Below are 23,700 nucleotides of genomic sequence, written 5' to 3' on the forward strand. Positions count from 1 at the left end.
CCTTTCTAGGCCTTCAATGGGGTTGAAGATAAGATAGTCATAATTACTACCCTCTTAAGATCTAGCCAAGCCATTTCCTATACAAGACTTAGACTCCTTAGGATCGAATGTTTATTAAAACATTTAACATATGCTCCTTGCTTAATATTGTTTATGCTGGTTGTAATTCTAATTATACTTGATATCTGTTCCTAGTGTATATAGTTTTGTATTGGGTTTAGAACTCTCTTATTTAAACAAAAGGTGGAGGTGCTGTGGGAGTACATTCTACTCCTTGAGCCAATAGCCTTTAAGGTACCAGCCCACTTGGGCGTGGTTTTTGATACTCTAAAAGCAGTTGTAAAGCATGTGCCTGCTCTCTTGCTTTCGGCTCCTGCTTCTGGCTGCTAGACTTGACTCCTGTTGGTGCAGAGGACTGTTGTCTAGGACAGTGATCTATAAGTTTTCCCCTTAAATAAAAACCCTTTTATTATTCATAATTCTGAACTGGTGTGGGATTATTTTGTGACTTCCATCATCAGGTGTTGTGTTACATCTTCCATTTGGTTTTCCCTTATGAGAAGTAAGTTCTCAGTGGCAGTTCATCTAGGTCAGTAAACTTTCATTGTATCAAACACTATTCTAGCCTTTTGGAGGAACTCAGAAGGAAAAAGGAGGCACTGAGATACTTTCCAATTTTAGTGGAAAAGACGGGCACTGGAACAGACGGTCATCTTAGCTCTGTCAGTACTCTGATATTGGTGGGAGGAGCAGAGCTTGAGTGGGTGATGGATGAGTCAGGAAGTCAGTAGGGTGATTTCCAGTGCTGGCAACTTGACGAGGATGGCATAACATAAGTCACATGTGAAATGCAGAATTAGGGTTGTGTTTGTGAGGGGAGGGAGGGGAATCAGCGATTTGTGACTCCTAAGATGTTCAAGTGCAGACAACATAATGCCAGGCCAAGTGTTGTAGTTCAGGAGTGAACCCACACAAGGTTGGAACATCTGTCCTGGTTAGCAGCTAGCTGCTGCTAGTTGTGTGTCGGTAGTAAGTCCCTACTGGGCTTGTGAAAATGAAAATAATGGATGGCAAGAATTTATCATACTACTATGTCAGGAAATAAATATTCTTTTTTTGTTTTGTTTTGTTTTTGAGACAGGGTTTTTCTGTAGCTATGGACCTGTCTTGGGACTTACTCTGTAGACCAGACTGGCCTCGAACTCAAAGACATCTGCCTGTGTCTGCCTCCTGAGTGCTGGGATTAAAGGTGTGTGCCATCACTGCCCAGCAAGGAAATATTTTTACATGTATAGCAAACAGTAAGAACTCGGAGAGTTCAGTCAGAGCTTGGGGATATATAATGATATAGTGATAATATATTGTAATATAATTGTAATGGATAAGATTCATATGGAAAATAGACCCTTAGCTGCTCAAGGCAAGGTGTGCCTGTAATGCCTCAATCCCAGGTCTCAGGAGTTTGCATCAAGAAGATGGAAAGGTCCAATGTAACCTTGGCTACGTAGCAAAACTATTCCTGTACCCTCCAAAAAGGAGAATGAGCCTGCGATCAAAAGTAATAGTGAATAGTAGGTGTAATCTTCATCTGGGTGAATAAGATGCTTCCTATCTTTCTTCTTCCCTCAATTTGAAACTGGCTGTTGATGTGCACTAGTTTCCATAGAGACACATGCAGCACTTCCCTGTCTCCAGCACTGCAGGAGGCCAGCACAGCACAGCGTAGGATGTATTAGTCTGTACTGGGAATGCAGAGCTGCGAGGGATCGGTAGTTAAAACTGGAGTGGAAACTGGGATTGTCTCCCTTACAGACAAGCTTTGCAGAAATTGCACCAAATATGAAAAAAAATGACAGTTTAAGGCTGGAGTTAGAGAAGCATTTCTGTCCTTAGCTTCACATGGGCTTCCTTTTAAAGCAGACTTCCTGTTTGCTCATAGCCACACCCTTTAAAACCCTGTTTTATTTTCTCTGAGGAGCTCTTTGAAGTACTCCAGTCATTGATCTTCCCAGTGGTGTTGATACTTTTTAGCTCCATGTGTGTTCAGTACCGCTCTTGTGAAAGGAAGGGAGGTAAGAGAAAGCCTGCCCTGAGAGCCCACTGTGGTCTGGTCTTGTTTGCTGGCTTTGTCCCTTTTCAGCCAGCTCTTGAGAGTTGGAGAGGAATGTTTGTCTTTAAAGGTATATAAATTAAAGTTTCAGTTTTCAGTGTGATAAAATGAAGCCATATTGATAGCATGATTAATAAAAGCCCAGAGACAGAAATTGGGGTTTAGCTTGAAGGTCAGAAGAGCAAAACAGCCAGCCACTGGCTCTTACCTCTACCTCAGTCTGAAATGGCGATCCTGCCTCCAGAAATCTCAGAATGAGACTGGGCCTGAGAGCTGTCTCCTCCCATTTTATATTCCTCTCTAGGGCTGGGATTAAAGGTGTACACCACTACCGCCCGGTTTCTTTGGCAAACTAGTGTGGCTACTGGGATTAAAGGGATGTGTCACCACTGCCTGGTCTGTAAGACTGATCAGTGCGGCTGTTTTACTCTTTGAACTCCAGGCAAGCTTTATTTATTAAAAAACAAATGAAATATCACTACACATATTTTTACTTGAGAAATAAATGGCCTAGACAATTAAAGAAATGTTGACCTTTAGGAGAAATCTTCATGAGCACAAAACTTTCTTACCACCCCCTCCCCATGCATTGGTCTTAAACCCCTGATCCTCCTTCCTCAGCCGCTCCAGGGCACCGCCACACCTGGCTTTCCTGTGTTCTTGAGAGTCTATGTAAAATGATCACTTGTTATATGTCAGATCCACTGTCAGACCTGAGTTGCATTAGATCATATCTCTCAGTTTCCAGTGGGAAGTATCCACAATAAGTTTATTGTCTTAATCACACAAATAAAGTCTTCTATTAAACATTTTTAATTACATTGAAATTTTGACTCATTTGAACAGTGGTATTATAAGTACTCATTCTCCATGGAAGAAAATTATAGAGAGTGAAGAAGGGTGAGGTGATCAGCCTTCTGAGTGGTGGCTATTGATTAATCACTTTATAACGGGAGTGTATTGTTCTTCAGCTGGTAGGAGAACAGTAAACATGTCAGGGAAGTATAGAATTAATGATATAATGGTGAGCTCTCTGGTCACCTCCTGTGACAGAGCTGGACATTAAACACTTATTTTTATATGTTTTTCCTATAAAATGGATGGCATTAAATTTTAAAGCTATAGTCTTCTGACTAGTCCCAATTCCACTCTGCACTCCTATAGCAGCTCTGTATGTGTGTATGTGTGTGTGTGTACACCAGTATGAATAGACATGAATGCTGTTATACTCCTGTATAACATATTGTGGATCTCAGCATCCTGGATACCATAGGAAGCCAATGCAACTTAGGATAGTTTGTGTCAGAGAACTGAGCAAAGAGACAAGGTGACATAAGTAACAAATTAACTTTCTAAGTAAGAGTTACTTTTGGTGGTAGGGCATTGGTGAGTCTAGGATAGGGCTTGTCACTGGACTGAATGGAAGAGAGTCTTGTAGGAGAGCAAGAGCCAGAGCTGGCTGCACAGCAGCCATGTCTGTGCAGCAGGGAGAATATAGAGCATAAGCTGGAGCTTGCAAACAGTGGTTTCTTGGTTTAATTTGCCCAGTCGTATACTTCTAGAACTTTATATAATTAGATAGTGTCGTGTGACAAAACTTCCTGAGGAGACATTACATACATCTCTACTCAGCTCAGATAGGGAGCCCACAACAGACCAAAGTACAGGATACCACCGAAGTCCAACTTGGTGAACTATGAGTTTTATTGAGTTGCTTACAGCAATGTAAGTGAAGGATTACTCACAACGTCATACATGGCTCCAAGACAACTGCATCACCAAACCTGTTGTAGGAGGTTTGTTCCCGGCTGCTCAGCCCTGAAATAACCACACAGCAACTGTATTAATTAAATCACTGCTTGGCTCATTCGCTCTAGCTTCTTATTGGCTAACTCTTACATCTTAATTTTACCCATTTCTATTCATTTGTGTATTGCCACCTGGCTGTGGCTTACTGGCAAGGTTCCGGCATGTCTGTTCGCAGCAGTGGCTACATGGCATCTCTGGACTCTGCCTTCTTCTCCCAGCATTCAGTTTAGTTTTCCCCTCCTAGCTCTATTCTACCCTATCACAGGCCAAGGCAGATTCTTTATTCATTAACCAATAAAAGTAACACATATACAGAAGGACCTCCCACACCAACAGCCCAACCCAACACTGGTCACACTACATAAAAGTTGGTACTTGGAACACACTGCACAACCTGCAGGCAGCTCAACAGGTTGGAGAGTACCCGTTTTTTGTTTTTGAGACAGGGTTTCTCTGTGTAGCCTTGCCTGTCCTGGAACTTGCTCTGTAGTTGCTTTGTAGACTGGGCTGACCTCAAGCTCATAGAGATCTGCCTGTCTCTGCTTCTCAGTGCTGGGATTAAAGGTGTGTGCCACCACTGCCCAGCTGAGAGTGTCCCTTCTAAGCGGTTTAGTTGATCTAAACCTTTTTGAGCTGGTTTCTAGTCTCTACTTCTTTCAGGCAGAGGATCTGGGCACAGAGTCTGCTTTGTAGCTTGACTTGTCTGAAGAGTGACTCTCAGCAACTTTATTGCTTACTCTGGAAGGGAGGGGCTTAGTGAATCTGGTCAGTTTCAGGGACTTCCTGAAGCTCTTTTGAGTTGTTTGCCTTCTTGATTAAGGAGAATGGGAATGTTTCAATCTTGGAGGAAACTGCTGCACAACAGATACTAGGTACTCTCCTTGGCAACGCATACAGTAAAATGGGCTTTTAGATGTGAAAAGTACTTTGCTCACACAATGCACACTCCTTGTATATTAGTGTTGTTGTTTCTTAAAACCTTCCCTGGTTTGCATTGGCATCTAAATATTACCTGTGTTGCTTGTGACTTTTTTGTGTTCTTCCAAGGACAGATGAAATTTTACCCTGAATATTAATCAACTAACTTCTTGTGTTTGGGGACAAAGAGGAGGAAAAAGCCATAATGTTGCATGCTGTTTCTGGGCTTAGAAAAATTTCATTTATATTGCTGAAAGGACCTCAGAGTTGGGACAAGACACCCCAAGACCAAGTTCTCAGCACAAAGGAGATTTATTTGCTTCAGAGAGCCAGAGGACAGGGAATAAGAGACAAAGACAGGAGATAGAAGAAGAGGGAGCAAGGGGAAGAGGGCAGGGATATTTGTCCCAGAGGGACAAAGGACTGCCTGTGATTAGAGAAGAGACAGATATAGGCAAATGGCAATTTATAAAGTTAAACGGGGAAACCCTGTGTTTGGATGAGTTAGTTCATTTTAATTGGACATGTTAATTAGGGTTGTCAAAAGGGGGCTTTTGACTGCTGGATTTCAATACTTTGATTGCTGGACCTTGGTGGTCAGCCTCAGTAGAAGGAAGTGGCCAAATGAGGGAATGGACCTTGGTGGCCAGCTTTAGAAATGTTATCTAATGGTTTAGCAAGGCAGAGGAAATGGGGGAAGGGCAAGGCCTGCCAGAGCCCTGTTTGCCGTGCTCAGGCCTACTAGAGCCCTTCAGCTACTGTCCTGGTGAGCCTGATTATCCACTTTGCATAGAGTAGGGTCATCCACATGGAGGAATTGCCAGGATGAGATGGCTCTGTGGTCATGTCTTTGAGTCTTGATTGTTAATTGATGTAGAAGGGCCCAGCACACTGTGGGCAGCACCATTCCTTGGGCAGATGGTATTGGGCTGTGTAAGCAAGCCAGCTAAGTCAGCCTGGGAGCATGCGAGCAAGCCAGCCAGCAGCGTTTCTCTGTGGCTTCTGCTTCAGGTTTCTGCCCTGATTTCCCTCAGTGGTGAACTTTGACCTAGAACTATAAGCCAAATAAACCTGTTTCTCCCCTATGTTGCTTTTGGTCAGTGTTTTGGTCAGCAACAGAAATAAAAATAATTATATTTGAAATGAAAAATAACATCTTTTTCTTTCTTAGGTTGAACAAGTGAAGTTACTTGACCGGTTTAGTACCAACAACAAGTCACTGACGGGAACCCTGTATCTTACGGCCACACATCTGTTGTTTATTGACACTCAGCAGAAAGAAACCTGGGTAAGGTGGACCTTAGCAGGACTGTCTGCTGTCGCAGTAACAATGGGCTAACGGCTGTTTAATCACCCGTTATTTATCTTAACCAGTTTTTTTTTTTTTTTTGTTAGTTTTGCTTTTGGACAGGGTCTTGCTAAATGGCCCTGGCTGTCCTTGAATTTGCAGTCTGTCATCTTCTGGAGAGCTGGGATTACAGGCCTGTGCTACCACTCACAGATCAAATTTTTTCTTCTCAAGTGACTTCTGCCTCCCTTTTATAGGTCATTTATGTCATTTGTAATATGGAATTGTGTAGAATATTAGACTTTTTTAACATCTGTAAAAAATACCTCTTTCTTCCTTTAGTTTTTTTAGAAGTCTAGGTAATGTTTGTGCACATTAATAATCATATGGATTATATAGCATATTCTATAGCATTTTAATGCCAAATTACAACTAGGAGATTTATTTTTTAGGGTCAAAGGGGCTTTTGATTGCTGGATTTCAGTTCTTTGATAGATGGACATTGGCGGTCAGCCTCAGGAGGGGGAAGTAACTAAACATTACAAAATGATGTTTACAGTGTTAAATATTTAAGTATAGTAATTAAATACAGTAACTAAACATTGCAGAATATTATATAAATTATATATATATACAGGTTCCTGACTTTTTTTTTTTCTTTTTGGTTTTTCAAGACAGGGTTTTTCTGTGTAGCTTTGGAGCGTGTCCTGGAAATTGCTCTGTAAACCAGGCTGGCCTGGAATTCACAGAGATCTGCCTGCCTTTGTCTCCCGAGTGCTGGGATTAAAGGTGTGCACCAGCATTGTCCTGACATTTTTGATATCTTGGTGAAGATGGAAGATTGCAAGGAGAGAAGGGAAGGGAATGGCAGACCGAGTGTTTCTGCTTGACACCTCTCTGTGAAGGGCGCAGTATCTGTCACTCATCATGGAACACTTTTGTGAATGTTAAATAAGAGAAAATAGGCAAAGCATCTGTTAAAGTAGCAGCTCAGTAAATCCCAGCTATCCTTAGCCTTTTCTGAGCAGCAGAACTGAGATGAGATGTCGTGTCTGCCTCCCAGGGAACCACACACACCTGCAGTACAGCTCAGAGTACGCAGGCTCTTGTTTTCTCTTGTAGAGTTGGTTATCGTTGACGCGTGAGTGCAGTGAGTAAGATAAAGAGTTAGCAGATTGAGGGACAGTGAAGAGATGCTGCTGCTCCCCTCTCCTCTGTCTCTCCTGCCTTCACTGTCGTAGCCCATTGGTCTCTCCTGGGGTCTGTGTAGCAGGAGCACTGAGGTCCTAGAAGCAGCCTTTCTGACACTGGGCCCTCTTTCTGTCAGTACAGATAGGCTTCCTTTACACTCACATGATGTCAGGCCCCTTTGTCGCTCTCCTGAAATGATCTGGGATCTTAGCTGGGATCCTAATGATGATACAATATTCTCTTTACATCATATATCTTGTAGGTTCTTGTCCCTAGTTCCCTGTGGAGACGGCACTGTCAGATGGTTATGAGCAACTCTGTGCAAGTGTTAGTAGAGCTAGTTCCTGAGTGTGAGCTCTCTGTGTGTGAGCCATTTGTGCAGTTTCCATGGACACGGTATCTCATTAAGGCGCTTTCAAGCTTTCCTTGATTACTTATGTGTGCTTATTCTGCATGTGAGCCTTAGGTTTAATATGTACAGTTAATATAACTGGTAATGTTAGCATTATAAAACCATACTTAAGTCATCCTTCCCTCACCTTTCAACTGAGGACGAGCAGATACAAAACAAAACCTACTCAGCAGGGTGCAGTTTGCTGCTGCAGCCTTTGCTGCATTTTAAGGTGCATTTAGAACTGCTGGAGCTCTTCTGTGACTGAGTTTTTATCGTTCAGGAACCTAAAACCTCTTCTCCAGGAATTTTTCTTTAAATGTTTAAGTGGCTAGGAATGGTATTAAGAAAGAGTAAAATTTCTTAGTAGCAAACAGAGTGTCAGTAGCAGTGGAGATGATCTTATGTTTTCAAAATGCCATCAAGCCATAGTCTATAGTGAGACTTTTTTATTCCTACACTTGGTAAACATTAATTAATTAAAATTTTTGAGGTGCTTGGGCTGGAAACCAGGACCTTGTGCATGCCAGGTAGGCATTCTGCTGCTGAGCTGTGTCCCAGCTCCTCATCCAGCCAGCATATACTGACATGGAAAAAAAAAAACTAGCAAAAATGACAACCTAGTCTTGGCTCAGGCATCAAGTCATCGAAATGTGTTAAGTATGATAGCACATAGCATTTGAGGTGTCATTGGAACATTCACATGTATGCACTCGGGAGAAGAGCATGTGTCAGTGCTTTGTGTGTTGATGACGCGGGTGTTTGTGCCGTAGATACTACACCACCATATTGCCTCTGTGGAGAAACTTGCTCTCACCACTTCTGGATGCCCACTCGTGATCCAGTGCAAAAACTTCAGGATTGTGCATTTCATCGTTCCCAGGGAAAGAGATTGCCATGATATCTATAACTCTCTGCTGCAACTGTCAAAACAAGGTATGTGCTTCTTAGAGAGCCAAGCTCTCAATCTCAACTGAGATGGGGTTTCCAGCGTACTTTAAGGTACTATTATTTTATCGTTACATTATAGTTAGGTTGTATGTACTGTCAACCCCCTCAGTGGTCTAGAAATACCCCACAATGGTTTAGAAATAACAGAAACAATTGCTTTGAACTGTAAGAATGGTGTCCAATGAAGGAACAATGTTAAGGGAAGACTTTTATATAGTATGGCCTGATGTTACTTTAGATTACATTATTAGATTATATTAGCACTTCATGTGTGTGCCTATGTGCCGGCACATGTGTGCTTGTGTGTATGGAGGCCAGGGTCCAGTGCCTTTACTTAGGAGCCATTGCTTTGTTGTTTGAGACAGTCATTTGGGACCTGGGACTTGCCAGCCTAGGTGAAGCTGGCTTGCTGCAAGCTCCACCTTTCCAGCACTGGGGTTCCAGCCATGTGCTATCACACCTGGCCTTTCACCTGGACACTGGGGATTGAACTCAGGTCTTCTTGTTTTCATAGAAAGCACTTTACTGACCAGCCTACCTCCCTAGCTGCTCTCTTGTGTTTTAAATGTGGGTGTTCTCTATTAATGAAAGCGGTATTACTAAATGGAAGGTACCAGAAGGTCATGGTCCTCTAGCAGCAGTGGCGAGGGTGGTAGATGTATCAGAGACAAGAGTGAATCCCGTCTTAGTAGATGGAGGGCTGGGAAGGATAGAAGCCCTAAAAATGAATCTTACCATTACCCAGGCCTAGGACTCTGAAGGTGTCTATGTTGGGGTCCAGCCTTGACAGGGCTTGCACCTTCCAGGGTAGGGGCGACTGGATTAGAAAAATTAGGGAGGAACGACAGAGATACAAAAGGAATGCAGAGACATAGGATAGTACCAGGAGAGCTATCCAGTGAATACCGAATAAGTCCGCATTTATTCTCCATACACTCCAATCCAGAAAGGGGGCGGGGAAGAAGGCAGAAGACTGATTTAACATGACACAAAGGACAAATGAAACAATTTCTTGCTTCAGTACTTGAAATATCAAGCAACTATATCCTTTAGTTTAAGTATTCTGTTAGGCAGGATATGTAATAACCAGTTAGACCAAGTATTCTGTAGGCAGCTACTTCCTGGCTCAAATCTCTGTCATATCCTTGAAGGAATAGACTTGAATTCTCTGACCTTTAGTCAAGGTAGAGCAGATCCACCTCTATGGACCATCTTAATATCCAAAACACCAAGTAACCACACCCTAGGTCAGGATATCTTGTTTGTAGCCGCTCCTTACGTCAGACTTCTTCTCAATGACTCTGAAAGAACAAGAGTAGGCTTAAGCTCTCTGACCTCCAGTCAAGGCAGAGCAGACCCCCTTCTGTGGGCCCCACACTTCTGCCCCCAGCATGACTTGGATTACTTGTTAGCATGGATTTCAGTTTAGATGGAGGCCCTCATGAATGACCTAGGAGCAGGTCCATGTTCTCTCTGAGCACACAGAGCCTGATACATTCCATTGTCCTAGTGGAATCAAGGTATATGTATATAACAGAGATAGCTATGTGCCGATGGCCTTACTGGTTTGGGTCTCTACTGACCTATAAGACTGGGTGATTCTGGGGCTGGAGGAGATGATTCTGTGGTTAAGAGCACTGTCTGCTCCTCCAGAGGTCCTGAGTTTGATTCCCAGCACCCACAAGATGGTTCACAACCATCAGTAATTCCAGTTCCAGAGGATCTGATGCCCTCTTCTGGCCTGCACAGGTACCAGGAACAAGTGTTGCACATACTTAGGTGCAAACAGAACAGCCATACACGTTAGAGTAATTGGGAACAATGTGTAATGCAGTTTCCTATTCTCTGCCGTCTCCATCCTGTTAGTTACTGTTTGACCCTTCCCTGTCTTTCTTAGATGTGCGCTCACTGTGTGGTCTAGGCTGCTGTCAAGCAGAGTCCTCCTGGGTCTTGTGCATGCTGGGCTTTAGGCGGGTACTACACCTGGCCATTCCTAGTTTTTTGTTATGGCATTTTGTTTCCATTGCATTTGGGGAAAAGGATGAGTAAGATGTGTCTATTTTTGCTTTACAAATTTAATATTAAAGAAAAAAGAAAAGCATGCAATAGAAGATTTAACTTTGATGACACCTTTTGCTATGACATAAATCTTGGGTCTATACATATGTCTTTAGCTATAGTCATTGGTTTTATGGAACTCAGAAAATATTAAATTCAGATATGTACATGTCTTAGCCTCCTCTTTGTTGAAAATTCTAAAGAAAAAAATAGGAGGGAAAAATCCTGGAAATTAGTAGTCTACTGCCTTATAAATTACATTGTATTGATTTTTATTGTTTTATAGCAAAATATGAAGATCTCTATGCATTCTCTTATAATCCCAAACAAAATGATTCTGAACGACTGAAGGGTTGGCAGGTCATTGACCTTGCTAAGGAATATGAGAGGATGGGCGTGCCCAATGAGAACTGGAAACTGTCTGATGCCAACCGAGAGTACAAGGTAAGCCAGCCTCTGGGGCAGACTGTCTGATGCCAACCGAGAGTACAAGGTAAGCCAGCCTCTGGGGCAGGTCAAGACATAGTTCCAGCGGGTAGCATGCGGCAGGGCTCCAGCCATCTGAACAGTGTGCTGCTGTCACTTCTTTAAATGTCTTGAAGTTTTTTGGATTTTTTTTAAACTTAGCCTCATGGTTTTTGTCTAATTTTTTAACCTCGCCAGTATTTTATGTAGACAGTGCTATGAACTTGCCTCTTAGAACTTCCTTCATTGGGTCCCATATGTTGTTTTATGTCTGAGGCACAGCCGCTACACCCGATCTTACCTCTGCCTCAGCTGCTGACTGAGCCACTGCAGCCACCGCCTGGCCGCTTCCATTTAGAGAGATGAATGTTGTTTTAACTATGTCTCTGTCCTTCATTTTACCAATAAAGACTGAAGGGCCAAATGCTGGGGTGAAAACCTGCTATCTCAGAAAGGCAGAGCAAGCAGCCATCTGATCTTCCTTCTCTGTTGCCCCAAACCAAAAAGGACTGCCAAACTCAAAGTCCCTCCCTACTACTTCCTGTGCATCTATCCGTCTTCCTGACTCTCTCTCACTCTCTCTGACTACTTCCTGTCAACTGGTCGTTTGCTCTGCCTCTTGACCTATGATTGATTTTATTTAATTTTGTTTACCATAAGCAGAAAGCTCTTGGATTAAAGATGTGTACTAGAGCTGGGCCACACTGCAGCTAGAGGCAGGTTTTTCCAGTAAATAACATAATCTTGGGGTTCATAGTGTGGTCAAATATTGTGCAACACCTGTAAGTTTGGGTATATTGTATATTATTTGCATTCAATTCTAGAAGGTCTAATTTCTTTCTTGACTCATATTAGGTCATGAGTTGTTCAGTTTTCATGAGTTTGCAAGCTTTCAGTTATTTCTGTTCTTGATATCCAGCTTTAATTCATGGTGGTTAGATAGGGTGCAAGGTATTATTTCAATTTTCCTGTATTGTTGAGACTTGGCTTTGTGTTGGAGTATGTGGTCAAGTTTAGAGAAATTTGAGATGCAAAGAAAAAGACATGTTTGTTTGTGTGAGGATGAAATGTTCTGGAAATATCCGTGAGGTTCATTTGGTTTATAGTGTCCATCAGCTCCGGCATTTCTCTGTTCAGTTTTTGTCTGGATGACCGGTCTACTTGTAAGAGTAGGATATTGAAGTTTCCCACTCTCAGTGTGTGGGGGTCAATATGTGATTTAAGATATAGTCTTTCTTTTATGGACGTGGGTGCCCTTGTGTTTGGTGCGTAGATGTTAATAATTGCAATGTTCTCTTGGTGCGATTTTCCTTTGATGAGTATGTAGTGTCCTTCCCTTTCTCTTCTGATTAGTTTTGGTTTGAAGTCTATTTTGCCAGATGTTAAGATGGCTACACTGCTTTCTTCTTAGGTTTATTTTCTTGGAATATCTTTTTCTATTTTTTTTCCCTTACTGAGGCGATAAATCCTTGATGTTGAAGTGTGTTTCTTGGATGCAGCAGAAGAATGGATCCTGTTTTCCCATCCATTCTGTTAGTCTGTGTATTTTTATTGGGGAAGTGAGACCTTTGATATTGAGAGATATCAGTGACCAATGATTTTTGTTTCCTGCCATTTTAATGGTGGTGGTGGGGCTTTTGTGTGTGTGTGTGTGTGCGCGCACACATGCATGCTTATACATGCATGTGTGATTGTAAGCATGTGCGCACTTCCCCTCTTGATTTTGCTAGTCTGGGATTATTTATTCCTGTGTCTTCTTGGGTGTGGTTAGCCTCTTTAGGTTGGAGTTTTCCTTCTAGCACCTTTAGTATGAGTGGATTTATAGATAAATATTGCTTATATTTGGTTTTATTATGAAATGTCTAATTTTCTCCATCTATGGTGACTTAAAGCTTTGCTGGGTATAGTAGTCTGGGCTTGCATCTGTGGTCTCTTAGAGTCTGCAGAATATCTGTCCAGGTTCTAGTAGCTTTTAGAATCTTCATTGAGAAGTCAGATGTAATTCTAATAGATCTGTCTTTATGTGTTACTTGCTCTTTTTCCCTTGCAGTTTTTAATATTCTTTCTTTGTTCTGTATATTTAGTGCTTTGATTAATGTATGCTGAGGGGACCTTCTGCTCTAGTCTAGTCTGTTTGCTGTTCTGTAGGCCTCTTGTGCTTTAATAGGCATTCCTTTAGGTGAGGGAAATTTTCTTCCAGGATGTTGTTGAAAGTATTTTCTGTGCCCTTTATCTGGGTTTCTTCTGTTCCTAAATTTGGTCTTTTCATAGTGTCCCAGGTTTCCTAGATATTTTGTGCAGGAGTTTCTTTAGCTAACATATTCTTTGACCAATGTATCCATTTCTTCTACCATGTTTTCAATGTCTGAGATTCTCTCTTTCATCTCTTGTATTCTGGTGCTGAAACTGGCCTCTGATGTTCCTGTTTGAATTCCTGAATTTTTCATTTCCACACTTCTCTAAGTTTGGGTTTTCCTTATTAATTCTATTTCCACCTTGAGGTCTTGATCAGTTTTATTTATTTATTTCTAGTGGGTTTTGTGTGTGTGTGTGTGTGTGTGTGTTCATAGATTTCTTTAAGGGATTTATTTACTCATTTCCTCTTAGAAGACTTCTACTATATTCAGAGACTGTTTCAAGGTCTTTCTCCTGTGCTTCATCGGTGTTGGAATACTCACAGCCTTCTGGTAGCGTTGCTTTCACTCTGACATCTAGCCATTTAGTTTTGGGGTGATTGTAATTCTAGGTGCTGATGTCTGGTTTTGTCTTTCTTGGGTGGGTCTTTTGTTCCTTGGTTACTGTTTCCTCTCTGGTTCTTAGGAGAATGTGATCACTGTGTGCTGCCTGGTAGGTGTGGTCACTGGTGGTGCAGGTAAAATGTGTTTCTAGGTATTGGGAGCTGACACTTTGGAATGGGCTGGAGGCATGAGTGGGTTCATAGGAGGGAGGAAAGCAGGGTGTTCCACCAGGGTCTGCTTAGCTTCCTGAGAATGTGGGCACAGAGTGAGGGGGGCCACAGCAGAAGGCATGCGCCCTGGGGACTGCACACGGATGGATGGAGGAGAGCTCAAGATCTACAGTAAGCCATCTGCTTCCACTGTCCTCACGGTTTCCAGTTGGAGTTAAGTACTCTCATTTGATATTTCCAGGTCTGTGAGACTTACCCAAGAGAGCTGTATGTTCCAAAAACAGCCACCCCGCCAATGATCATGGGCAGTTCCAACTTTCGGAGCAAGGGCAGACTTCCGGTCCTGTCCTACTGCCGGCAGGGCACTGAGGTAAGAGACTTCTCTAACTTTGTAAGTGCAGTGAACTCAGGTAATGCTGTAAGTATTCAGAAGAATATTAACTTATTGTTTGTTTGAGATAAGAGTTTCACTATGTAACTCTAGCTGTTCTAGAACTCACCATGTAGACTAAGCAGGCCTCGAACTCATAAGATCTGCCTGCCTTTGCCTCCTGAGTGCTGGAATTAAAGGCATATGCTACCACACCGGGCAGTGAATGCTAGCTTTTACTTCACAAGTTTGTCATTAAACTGTTGCTAACAGAAACATGCTAACTTTTCACTATTGTTTTTGAAGTTTTATAAGAAAATTCCCCTGAAATTCTCCTTTCCTACCTTTCTCTTCCAGAAATTCTTTAATAATGGGGCCAATGAATAGATAGGTCTGTTTCTTTTCTGTAGTTTTCCTTTAGTCCTGTGTGTACTTAGAGAAAATGAATCGCTTGCTTGAGCCAAGGCAGGCACTGAAAGCAGGAGGGGAACCCAGGGCATCTGGGCTCTGTCTGAACAGTGTGAGCCCTTCCCATGGGAAGATTTGGTGAGGAGCAGGTAGAGGAGCATCTCCACACTGCTGTGATGGCAGGGTTTGCTCATGTTGTGTGTCTGGTCACACCTATTGTTGATACTGGAACCCAGGGTCCCCTGCTCTGCCCTGAGCTTCATCCTCACCCCTTGGGAACTTACCTTCCCAGCTTACGTGCTGTGTTAAATGTGTCTTGTGTGCATCTTCTCAAGCTCAGAAAGCAGGCTTTGCTGATGGCTGAGGTTCAGAGGCAGCTTCTACACGGGTGGGTTGAGTACCTTGCCATTTCTGACTCCCAAGCCTTTGTAAACACACTTTTATACACATTCCCCTCCCCACCCAGAAGGTTTTTTTCCTGGGTTCAGGAATTTCATCGTGATGTTGTTAGTATTCAGGCATCTGTACGGGCCTGACAGGTTATATCCTCAGCTGCTGCCACTAAGAGCACCCCTGTGCACATTTGCTACTTTCCCCTCTTTCTCTGTTTCTCTCTTTCTCTGTTTCTGTCTCTCTGTCTCTGTCTCTGTCTCTCTCTCTCTCTCTCTCTCCCTCTCTCTCTGTCCTCCACCACTCTTGTCCCCAGGAACTGGTATGTGTGGTCCGTTCTCCCCCCACCCCGCTTCTTTGCCCCGTTCTCTCTCCTCTTCCAGTAGACCTATTTGAGAACATGGTTGCATGGTGTCATGGTGTGGCTTCTCTTTGTGACGTTAAATGAATTACAACAGAGAAGCATGTGCATGTCATTTACAGACAACTCAGAAACTCTGATCTCAGCTTGGAGAAGACACTTCCGTCTCTGCAACATTTTCTTTTCTCTGTTCATTTTCTTTGTAGTTTTGGTTTTTAAAGTTGACAGGCTTCCAGTGTAAGCCTCCATTTCTATAGGTTTCCTCCTGCTTTCCATATCTTTCTGTTTTCTGGAAGAGTTTAACTGTATTCTCGTCTAACTCTCAGGTTCTTTATTTCTTGTTCTTTCCCTTTTCTGAATTTCTTTAGTTTATTTCCTGTTTTCTGATTTGATGTCAACAGCTCTCAAGCAGACAGGCTTTGTGTGTGTGTGTTTATGGAATTTTGTGTGCCTCTCCTCATATTCTGTTAGGAGTCTGAAGCCTTTGCACTTTTTATTTTTCTTCTGTGCATTTGCCTTCCTCTCAGTGTGCTTTTGCTGGTGGATCAGCCAAAGGCCTTCGTGTGGTGCCACAGTTGCAGTGTGGTGCGAGCCCACATTCTGCTGGGTAGACTATATGTTATCCTCTTGTTAGAGAAGTTCAAGGCTTCGTTCTCTTCCATTGCTGGGTCCAATCGTGAAGTTAATCCTCTTTGTAGACTAAACTTTGTGTTCAGCAAGGGAAGATCTGGAAGTCACAGCTCCTCTTTATGTGTGTTTAGCTGCTTGTCTTTTGAGCTACACTCTGCTCCAGCAGCTGTCAGCTATGACCTTGCCTTGCTGCTCGATTCCCGAGCTCCTTCCTGTAGCAGGCACTTCCTCTGCCAGACCAGTTGCATGTTGTCAGTCTGCTGTTGCCCCAAATGCCACCACACCTCTGTTGGAATTTCTTTGTCCTTGATTGTCCTGGTGGCTTCATAGGCCTTGTATTTCATAGAACTTTGCTCAGGTAAATTTTTAAACAAGTTTCTAACTTACTTCTAGTACCTTAAGCCATAGGGAGTTTCTTGGGCACACCCTTTTAGAGCACATTGTTTATTGGACAGATGCTAAAAATAATCAGTGGGTTGACTTAGTAATAGAGGCTAGGGGTAAAAGGCATGTAGAATGTTCTTTTAAAACAACAACAAGGCCGGGTGGTGGTGGTGCACGCCTTTAATCCCAGCACTCGGGAGGCAGAGGCAGGCGGATCTCTGTGAGGCCAGCCTGGTCTACAAGAGCTAGTTCCAGGACAGGAACCAAAAAGCTACGGAGAAACCCTGTCTCAAAAAAAAAAAAACCCAACAAGAAGCCTGTTTATGCTCAGAGAGCTAGGACACCACATTAGACAACAGGAAACTGACTAAAAGTTGTGTATTGTCAGAAGATAGGGGAGAACATTAAAAACAACATCACAGTCCTCATTTCTTCTGTCATTGTAGTTTTTATGATAGTATTTTGTGTGTGCAAGAAAAATATACAGATATGTACTTGTAACACTTTCCCCCAATGCTACTCTATTGGAGTGTTTCTGTAGAGTTAAGCTGATAGGGATGTGGAGAATAGTGAAGAAAGATATATGCTTCTAAATGTTTTAGTTTTTTTAAGGAAGTAAAATATAGTAAAAGACAAACCACTGGTTTTTTTATAGATATGCCTCCTCTTAGATCATCTTTCCTCATCTTTATGCCTCACCTTATAAGAAGCTTTCTGATTTTTAGTAGGGAAATAAAATTTCAGATGTTGTTAATTTATACTTTAATTCTTATTTATATGTATAGGTGCTTTTCTTGAATGTATGTCTGTGCACCAGGTACATGCCTGGTACCTATTGGATCCCCTGGAAGTATGTCTGTGCACCACGTGTGTGCCTGGTGCCCATTGGATCCCCTGGAACTGGAGTTTCAAAAGGTTATGAGTCTCTGTGCAGGTGCTGGGAACCAAAACCTGGTCCTCTGGAAGAAAAGTAGGTGCTCTGACCTGCTGAGTCATCTCTCCAGCCCGAGATGTTCTTAATTTAAAAGTTCCTTTAAGGGCAGAATAGATGGCTCATGATTAAGAGGGCTTCCTGCTCATTCAGAGGACTTGAGTTCAGTGCCCAGCACTCATAGTATTCCCAGCAGCATCTTAGAATTTTCTGTTCCATATGTATTGCTAGCCCATCTTCTTTACTTGAACTTGAGCTGAAAGTTATTTGTAGCTCATAGGACCCCTGGAATACAGGTGTTTCTTCCTTGATAGACAGTTGGCCAAGTGCTGCTTCTTGGGGCCATGGTGTTTTTAATTTGGTGTGTGTGTGTGTACAAACTAGGTATGGAAACATTTAGTTTTCTTAGGAGAAGAGAATATTGGGAAGTGCCCTAGAGGTTTATTGCTGTAAAGAGACACCATAACCACTGCTACTCTTATATAGGACAGCATTTAATTGGGGCTGGCCTACAGGTTCAGAGGTTTAGTCCATTATTGTCATGGTGGGAAACATGGTGGCATGCAGGAAGACATGGTGCTGGAGAAGGAGCTGAGAGTTCTGCATCCAGATCAGTAGGCAATGGGAAGAGAGTATGACATTGAGCCTGGCTTGAGTATCTAAACCCTCAAAGCTCAGTGACACACTTTCTCCAAGGCCACACCTCTAATAATGCCACTCCCTGTGAGTCTGTGGGAGCCTCTTTCATTCAAACACCAAAGGAAATGTAGACAACACCTAGATTCTGACAGGTATTCAAAAGTTAATGCCTTCTTATTTTCTTGCTGACTTTAAAATATATAGTGTGTTTGTTTTTCACACTTCAGGCCTTTTTCAAAACTTCTAAAAGTCTCTGTATAATCTGGTTTGTCTTTTTAAAATTAGGCTGCCATTTGTCGATGTAGCCAGCCATTGTCAGGCTTCAGTGCCAGGTGCGTGGAGGATGAGAAGTTGCTTAAAGCCATTAGTGCAGCCAACTCAGGAAACCATTACATGTATGTTGTGGATACCAGGCCCAAGGTATGTATCCAAGTGCAGTCTCTTATCTTTATTGTTTATGTCTTTAGTTGATGGGAATAAATATTTGTGCCCAGAGATACTTGAATTGTAGTTTTAAATTAACAGAGACTAATGTTATGAAGAAAATCAATCTTCTGAAGAATACTAATTAGGAGACCAGTTCTCAGTTCTTAATGCCCTAAGTCATGATTTCTTCTGTCTCCTGAAATACACACACGCACACACACATATCTGTACATACCTATATGGAATTCTGTTTTGTTTCTGCTTTTGTTTTTTCATGAGAAGCTATCACTATGTAGCTCTGACTGTCCTAGAACTCATTATGTAGACCAGGCTGACCTAACTCACAGAGATCTTCTGTCTCTGCCTCCCAAGTGCTGGGATTAAAGATGTGTACTACCACGCCCTGCCACATATGGAACTCTTGAAGATGTTTTAAGTCTTATCTTAATACTACATACTACTCTCCCCCTAGTTTTCTTCTTCTTCTTCTTCTTCTTTTTTTTTGGTTGTTGTTATTGTTTTAGGGTTTTTTTTTGTTGTTGTTTTTGGTTTTGTTTTGTTTTTTTTGAGACAAGGTCTCTGTACATTTGTACTGTGTAGCTAAGGATTGTGGTCATTCTGCCTCCACTCCCAAATGCCGGAGTTATAGACATGTAGGCATGTGCCACCAACCCCAGCTGGTTACTCCCTTTGTTACTAAAACTGTCGATTGACAAAACACTCAGTATTAAAATAATTTGGCCATAATTTGAAAGATTAAAAACTCGAGGAAAAATTATTTAATGTAGGAAACACTGAACTAGAGAACTGTAATGAACAGGAAATTGCTGCTCTCCTGGCATCTGTGGTACGAGGCTAAATTCTTATTACTGAGACCGAGTCTGAGTCTGTGCTTCTCTGCGCAGTAGAGAGCTGATTCTCATAGGACCGTGAAATTAGAGTGATTGCAGTCTTCAGCAGTGACAGCTAACTTTATTCTGATTTCTGTTATAGCATCGCATGCAGAGCTGGTGGGATACACAAAAGGACATTGGCAGAATTATAGTGAGGATCTCTTCAAAGATCTGGAATGATGAGAAAATAAGAGAAAGCGATGAGAGAAAGCGAGTGAGCACTGTAGACCTCGAGCGACTTTAGGCAGACTGTGGAAGGGACACGTTGTTTCCCAGTGACACTCACGCTGTGCAGCCTCACCCAAGCCCGTGGGACTAGGGATGATGAGGATAGCGCGAGTAAATTAGAAAGTATTAACAATTAGACGTTGGTATTGATAATCTTTTGTTAAGTATAAAAGACTTTCTGAGGACTCAAGAGCTGGTAATGTCTCATAAGAAAAACTGTGTTCCCTTGTTACTGTAGGCTTATAATTTAATGAACCAAACTTTAGGCGATGTTAGATATAAAAGATGACTATAATATGTACATTTTGAAGATGAAGTCCTACTTTGATTTGCAGCTTAAGACCTAATAGTTTTTATTTATCTAATTGTCATTGATACAGAAAATACTCATTTTTTTCACTTGCTTTTCTACATTAAAATTAATTAGTGATGATGTGGAAACATTTTAAATTTCACTTCAACCATAGATGCTGGTAACTCATGAGTCAGTGGGTCCAATTCCCTGTACTTGTTACCAACCCAAGGCCCATTCACTTAATGAAAAATTAGTTTCAGCCAGTTTAGATCATTTTATTTCTTCATACTCCTATGAAAAGAATGCTAATTATAGTAACATATTGTACGACAGAAGCCAGCAAGCCGTACCCTAAAGGTCTCCGATGAGTCAACAGTCTGTTTTTCCTCTAGAGACCAGTTTATGAGAGGCACGATTCTCGGAGCTGTGCCAGACTGTGGGTGATGCTGCACACAGCACAGCGATGAGTCTCCATGTGCAAGCTTCATGGCATGGCGCCATAGTCCACATCTGGCTCTCAGGGCACCTGTGCTTTGAGCTCACAGTCTGATTCTGCAATCCGAGCTCTCCAGGAACCATTCCTTCCGTTCCAATTCTGAGTTGTTATGGGAACATGGAAAGCTGATGAGAATGTAGATGAATTGTCTCCTGAGTTGGCAAGTCTGCTGGACTAGACTTTTCTTCTGGCAGCCACATTTCCCCCCACACTGCCCTTTGTCACTGCTGGGGATGTGGCAGTTTTGTTTGTTAAAAAGTAGTAGCTAACTCAATTTTGATGAGTTTGTTTAAATGCTCTCCTGCCTAAAATGTGTGATTTAGTGTTTTTGATAAACTAAAGATAAAAATAATTTGATTGTAAATTTCTAAAATTTTGAATTTTAGCTGAATGCAATGGCTAACAGAGCAGCCGGAAAAGGTTATGAAAATGAAGACAACTATTCTAATATTAGATTTCAGTTTGTTGGAATAGAAAATATTCATGTCATGAGATCCAGTCTTCAGAAATTACTAGAAGGTATGATTGTTGTACACCTTTTAGAAAACTTTGTGAGACAGAAATACAGTGGTGGTCACATAGGGCTCTGGATTCTCTGTCAGTCACACTCCTAAAGTCAAGAGAACATGGGATTGATGCTGATAATATACTTAAGATGGTAAAAGTATTATTTTAGTATCTAGTCAGTATAAAAACTGGTAGATTAGTCTCTCTCCCCTCCCTCTTCCTTCTTTCCTCCCCTTCTCTTTCTCCATCTCCCCCTTCTCCCTCCCTCTCTCTCTTTCTCACTCAGTTGCTTGCTCATATCTTTTTGAGAAGGGTTTTATTTGATTCAAGGTTTCCGTGAACTCATTCTGTAGCCAAGGCTTGCCTTGAAGTCCTGGTCCTCTTGCTTCAGCGTCTCAGGTGTTGGGATTCTAGGTCTGCACAGCCACAGCCAACGCCATCTTTCCTTGTCATCGAGTCCTAGAAAGCAGTAATGTTTTTATACTTATAGCTTACTTTGGCCTAGCCACATTTCAGGTGCTCAGTGGCCCCATTGGGTGATAGCTGCTCTATCTGCATGGTTCTAATAGTTTTACAAATCGCTGTTGTTAGAGATCATTGAATATTCAGCACATCCTAGTTATGATGTAATTAAAAACATTGAAACATTTGCACTACGATTTTTAAGGTGATTGAACATTGCTTTTCCACCTAGGGACTGAAAAATGTCCCCCAAAGTGTTATTCAGCCTCTAAAGCACTTTTCATTTATTTGCATTTTCTCCACTTCACTCCCCTTGAGATATCCCGAAAGGATGAATGGGAGCTCTAGCCCCATCCTAATTGAACACCTTGCTCCCTGTTTCATAGTGAATGGCAACAAGGGACTGTCTGTCAACGATTTCTACTCTGGTTTGGAGAGCTCGGGATGGCTTCGCCATATCAAGGCTGTTTTGGATGCTGCAATCTTCTTAGCCAAGGTAACTGTCTTTCATTGGTTTGGGGTTTGTCATGTTTGGGAAGGAATGGACTTAGCCTTGGTATAGAGGTTTGTTCTGCTCAAACAACCTCTGCTCGCTCTTCTTCACCTTTTTAATAGAATTCACTTCAGTTTGAAGTGGTACCTAATACAGAGGTTTACAATCCCCAAGTACTTAGAAACAACATTTTGTTCGTTTGCTTTTTGTCGTTTTAATTGCTGTGGCCACAGTGTCATTGCAGGGCCAGCTCTTCTTTATAATGTATACCTTCTGGTGTGGTTTCAGTCCAAGCCTTGCAGATTTGTGTGAAGGGTGTTTTACAGGACTCTGAACGTGTCGTTTCCCCTCAGGCAATAGTGGTTGAAAATGCGAGCGTGCTGGTGCACTGTTCAGATGGCTGGGATCGGACTTCCCAAGTTTGTTCCCTGGGTTCGCTTTTGTTGGAGCCTTACTACAGGACGATGGAAGGATTCATGGTGAGGACTTATCCATCTGCCCAGGGGATGCTTGGCAATATTCAAAGACAGTTTTATACTAAGGTCGTACAGCTGGGAGATGCTGCTGGGCAGTTGACCCTGCAAAGGACAGCTCTGGTTAAAGATCCTGGGGCCCTTGGTGTCAGCGCTTCTATGGCAGAGGACCTGCGCTTAGACTGATCTCCATTTGTGCCACATTTTTTGGCAAAACACTTCAGATCTAGGGTTGGTATGCATCGTCCCCGTCTCCCCGCCACCACCACCATCCTAAATTGTTACCAGCAAAACTGTTGATCTTTTCCCCCACATGTTTATTTACATTACCGTGATGATAAGGGAAACACCACGGGGTCATTTTTTCTGTGAAACCGAATTTCTAGTTGAACAGTCTTCTTCTAGTAAGGATTTTATCCTCTGTTTTGTATTTGATTAGATTTACTTTCAAATTTTACATTTAAGCCAGCTGTATTAAGGTAGGCCTACAAGCATAGCATTCGGGAATGAAGACAGGAGTGTCAGGAGTTCACGGTCATCCTTTACTGTGTTATCAGTTTGAGACCAGCCTGAGCTACCTGAAACCTTGTCTAAAACCAAAACAAAAATTTACATAGAAATACATGGTGAGTGTGTGACAGGACATTAGAGAAGTTTCTAAGCTTATAATTATTAAATAGTGTCCTGTGACAAGGGTCAACACTGTTATTTGGCTCAGCTATCATACTGAATCAGATGGAAATAACAAGCTAACTGGAAATGGGAAACTACATGGAAGTGGTGCTAATAACAATACAATTAAGCTTACTTTGCGAATATAAGTGACAATTGGATGAAGCTGTGTAAGAAATGACCAGGAGCACAGCAGAGCACCTTTAGGAGATATAGGTATGCGTGAGGGAGTGTGAGAGTAAGCCTAGTACCCAGGAATTGTAGGGCGAGAGTCTGAAGAAGAGGATGCTGGGATATGTACTTTAAATAATACAAAAAAGCTACAGTTGCTTGATGAGAGATAGATGCTCTGTAAAAAGTTACCTTGGCATCTTGAAGTCAGAAGGGAGTGGGATGGAGGCTGGGGGTCCAGGATAGCAGCTGTTAGGCCCACTGAAGAGGGAGAATTGAAAGTAAGGCAGCAGAACACACACAAGTAGACGGAGGTGATGGGCTCAGGGGACATGGCAAAGGAGGACCAGTGCAGCCATGGATTAATGAGACTGGAGGAACG

At 42.2% G+C, this 23,700-nt stretch overlaps 1 protein-coding gene across 2 annotated transcripts in view; it reads left to right on the forward strand.

Moving 5' to 3' along the window:
• The window catches only part of Mtmr6 (myotubularin related protein 6), a 39,459-nt gene that overhangs the window by 8,809 nt on the left and 6,950 nt on the right, over window positions 1-23,700 (forward strand). The window contains exons 2-10 of one of the 2 annotated variants that reach the window (XM_075950329.1): window positions 6,009-6,125; window positions 8,481-8,643; window positions 11,003-11,160; window positions 14,331-14,459; window positions 18,488-18,622; window positions 19,622-19,735; window positions 20,927-21,059; window positions 21,896-22,005; window positions 22,356-22,481. In XM_075950329.1, coding sequence (XP_075806444.1) covers window positions 6,009-6,125; window positions 8,481-8,643; window positions 11,003-11,160; window positions 14,331-14,459; window positions 18,488-18,622; window positions 19,622-19,735; window positions 20,927-21,059; window positions 21,896-22,005; window positions 22,356-22,481 — 1,185 coding nt within the window. The remainder of the gene's footprint in view (window positions 1-6,008; window positions 6,126-8,480; window positions 8,644-11,002; window positions 11,161-14,330; window positions 14,460-18,487; window positions 18,623-19,621; window positions 19,736-20,926; window positions 21,060-21,895; window positions 22,006-22,355; window positions 22,482-23,700) is intronic. The other variant, XM_075950327.1, reaches the window with a different exon arrangement.

Source organism: Microtus pennsylvanicus, chromosome 15 (assembly GCF_037038515.1).
Source record: "Microtus pennsylvanicus isolate mMicPen1 chromosome 15, mMicPen1.hap1, whole genome shotgun sequence".
NCBI lineage: Eukaryota > Metazoa > Chordata > Mammalia > Rodentia > Cricetidae > Microtus > Microtus pennsylvanicus.